The sequence below is a fragment of the Vicia villosa genome, linkage group LG2 (genome assembly GCF_029867415.1).
Source record: "Vicia villosa cultivar HV-30 ecotype Madison, WI linkage group LG2, Vvil1.0, whole genome shotgun sequence".
Classification (NCBI taxonomy): Eukaryota; Viridiplantae; Streptophyta; class Magnoliopsida; order Fabales; family Fabaceae; genus Vicia; species Vicia villosa.
In genome coordinates, this window is record NC_081181.1 from 51,021,938 (window position 1) to 51,024,996 (window position 3,059).

General features: G+C 36.5%; 1 protein-coding gene across 1 annotated transcript; it reads left to right on the forward strand.

The window, feature by feature from the left end:
• The first annotated feature begins 575 nt into the window (after positions 1-575).
• Positions 576-2,117, forward strand: LOC131650557 (small ribosomal subunit protein uS5w-like). Its single transcript, XM_058920261.1, has 2 exons — positions 576-1,296; positions 1,770-2,117. The coding sequence occupies exons 1-2, from the start codon at positions 643-645 to the stop codon at positions 1,926-1,928; spliced, it is 813 nt and encodes a 270-aa protein (XP_058776244.1). The 5' UTR covers positions 576-642; the 3' UTR covers positions 1,929-2,117.
• The last annotated feature ends 942 nt before the right edge of the window (positions 2,118-3,059 follow it).

Sequence of the window (3,059 nt, forward strand, 5' to 3'; positions counted from 1 at the left end):
AAATTTTGGTTAAGAAGAAAGTCCTTACCATATGATTAAAGGTGCCTTTTGATATTTGAGTTAAATAAATTAGCCAAATTAGATGAATAATTGAATTAAGAATGAATTTGGTGTAGTTTAAATGCATATGAAAATATACTACTCACTCCCTCAATAAGTGTAACATTTAGAAATAACTTAACATTAATGTTCATTTGAATACTATTTGAATACTAATATAATTTTATTTTTAATCTTCCAATTATATCCTCTAATAATTATTTTAATTTATTGTTTTCTCACTCAATATTAATATTCATTTAAATACACTAATAATTAATAAGAATAATTTGGTAAAATCACTATTTTTTTTACTTATTATAGGTTCTTATTTTGGTATAATGGGAGTACTAAATTTGAGAAGGACAATTCAGAAAAAGAGTTTTAAAAAGTTTATTGAACCCAAGCCCAAACTAGTGCAATGCAATTGACCCGGTTTGATTTATGGGCTTGTTTCAAAAAGCCCACCCAAACCCAAAACGAAAAAGAAAACACTACTATATATTTTCAGAATCAGAAACCCTAATTCCAACACAGGTTCTTAGCAGCAGCACCACTTAACACTTTCGTTGCCGTTTTCCTTCACAACTCAACACTCCCAACATGGCAGAACGTGGTGGCGGAGATCGCGGTGGTTTCGGAGCCGGATTCGGCGGTCGTGGTGACAGAGGCCGCGGTGGTCGTAGAAGAGCTGGCGGAAGACGTGAAGAAGAAGAGAAATGGGTTCCAGTGACCAAGCTAGGTCGTCTCGTGAAGGAAGGTAAGATCCGCAGCCTGGAACAGATCTACCTCCACTCTCTCCCAATCAAGGAGCACCAAATCATCGACACTCTCGTCGGTCCAACCCTCAAGGACGAAGTGATGAAAATCATGCCGGTTCAGAAACAAACCCGGGCCGGTCAGAGAACCCGGTTCAAGGCCTTTGTTGTCGTGGGTGACAACAACGGTCACGTTGGGCTTGGTGTTAAGTGCAGCAAGGAGGTTGCTACTGCTATTCGCGGTGCCATTATCTTGGCTAAGCTTTCTGTTATTCCGGTTAGGAGAGGCTATTGGGGGAACAAGATCGGAAAGCCTCACACTGTTCCTTGTAAGGTGACCGGAAAGTGTGGTTCCGTTACTGTTCGTATGGTTCCAGCTCCTCGTGGTTCTGGAATTGTGGCTGCTAGGGTTCCTAAGAAGGTTTTGCAATTTGCTGGTATTGATGATGTTTTCACCTCTTCTAGGGGTTCCACCAAAACCCTCGGAAATTTCGTCAAGGTTTGAATCTCTTTTTTAAAATTATTATTTTTAATTTAAATGATTGTTTTGAATTATAAGTATTATTTGGTTATAATCTCTGATTGATATGTCTTAAGATTTAATTACTTTTATAGTATCATAATACGAAGACTATGATATATTGGTCCTTAATTTTGACCTAATTGTGTTCATATAAGCTAATTGATATTGGATAATTGAATTGTTAGTAAAAATGATATTGTTATAATCTATGCATGTATGAATTCCCTGTTGATAAATTGATTTGGTTGAAACCCTAATTTGTGTTACTCTACCTGATTCTGAAAGAAAGTGTGTTGGAGTCCTAGGATTCATATTATGGTGATAAAGTTTATGGGGATTGAGTTTGAATTGAGCTAATTTTTGCTTTGCATTTATGCATAACTAGTTGGATTTTATTGATTGTGTATTATTATAGTGTATGTTATGACATTTATAAATTTTTTTTGCAGGCCACTTTTGACTGTTTGTTGAAGACTTATGGTTTTCTGACTCCTGAATTCTGGAAGGAAACTAGGTTCTCCAAATCTCCATTCCAAGAGTACACTGATTTGTTGGCCAAGCCAACTGGAAAGACCTTGATCCTTGAAGAAGAAAGGGTAGAAGCTTGAAGTTGCAGTTTTGGTGTTGCTTGATGATGGTTTGTTTTAAGCATCCTAGGAACTAGTAATTATATCTTTTGTTGCTAATGTTGTTGTTCCCTTCAGTATTTAGTGACTATTTATAGTTTCTGGCATTTTTGTTTTAAAGATTGTTTTTTTTGGATATTGAGTTTTAAATACCCGAATTTTCTTCTTTAATCGCACTGGCTGTTGCATAGGTTAACTTGTGATATTTGCCTGGTTGAAGTAAATTTCACAACAGAATTGTGCAACAATCATATATCTGCCATCACCAGGCACCTAAATTAAACACACGACCTTTTTTGAATGGTTAAGACGTATAACTATTCTGGAACTCCATAGACGACACCAACCGCTAGACGCTAGAGCAACCAAAACAGCTTTGTTAGAAACTTCTATTGAATGAAACTAAGGTTAAGGGAAGAGTATGAAGTTGCATGAAAACACATACAATAGGCTTAGGAATATCTCATCCTTGCACAAGATATGCTAAGGAATGAAAACAAAGCCAATACAAGCAAATGAATTAAACTTCAAAACTTCACACATAATACCAGCCAAAGCAGAAGCCGCATATGACCACAACTACGCAATGTCTCCCCAAACATCCTAGGTAACTGCAAAAAATCTGATATAACAGGAAAACACAATACAGAAGCTTGATTACTCTTCCTTTCCAATATAATGACAAACACTACCACCGACCAAACATATTTGACGTCCTCAATTAAGAAATTTTGACGTCCTCAATTAAGAAATCTGGTTGCAGATCAAGGTTAATAAATATTTTGTTGTTTCTTGCCTTCCAAATCTTAAAAAAGATGTTGCCGATCAAATGCAATATAGGAGCTTCGTTAGATCCAAACACACACACACCTCTAATTATCCGGGATGATTCTGTTCTAAACTACTACTCTACTATGTTGAAAGTGTTCCAAATTCCTATCCTCATCAAGCATTTGGTATGTTCCCTTAACCGAATAACTATTTGAATCGTTATTGAGCCAATACCAATTGCACTTGCTTGAATGCTCAGTCTACTCGAGTACCGCCCTCAATCCCCAACCGCCATTATCCACTAATTTGACATCTTTCCACCAAATAGAACCCGAAGTAGTT

What these genes read in the sequence shown, in the direction of transcription:
- LOC131650557 (XM_058920261.1), top strand. Translation starts at nt 643, where the DNA reads ATGGCAGAACGTGGTGGCGGAGATCGCGGTGGTTTCGGAGCCGGATTC. An exon ending in CCCTCGGAAATTTCGTCAAG is followed by an intron (nt 1,297 to 1,769) that starts GTTTGAATCTCT and finishes TTTTTTTTGCAG; the next exon opens with GCCACTTTTGACTGTTTGTT.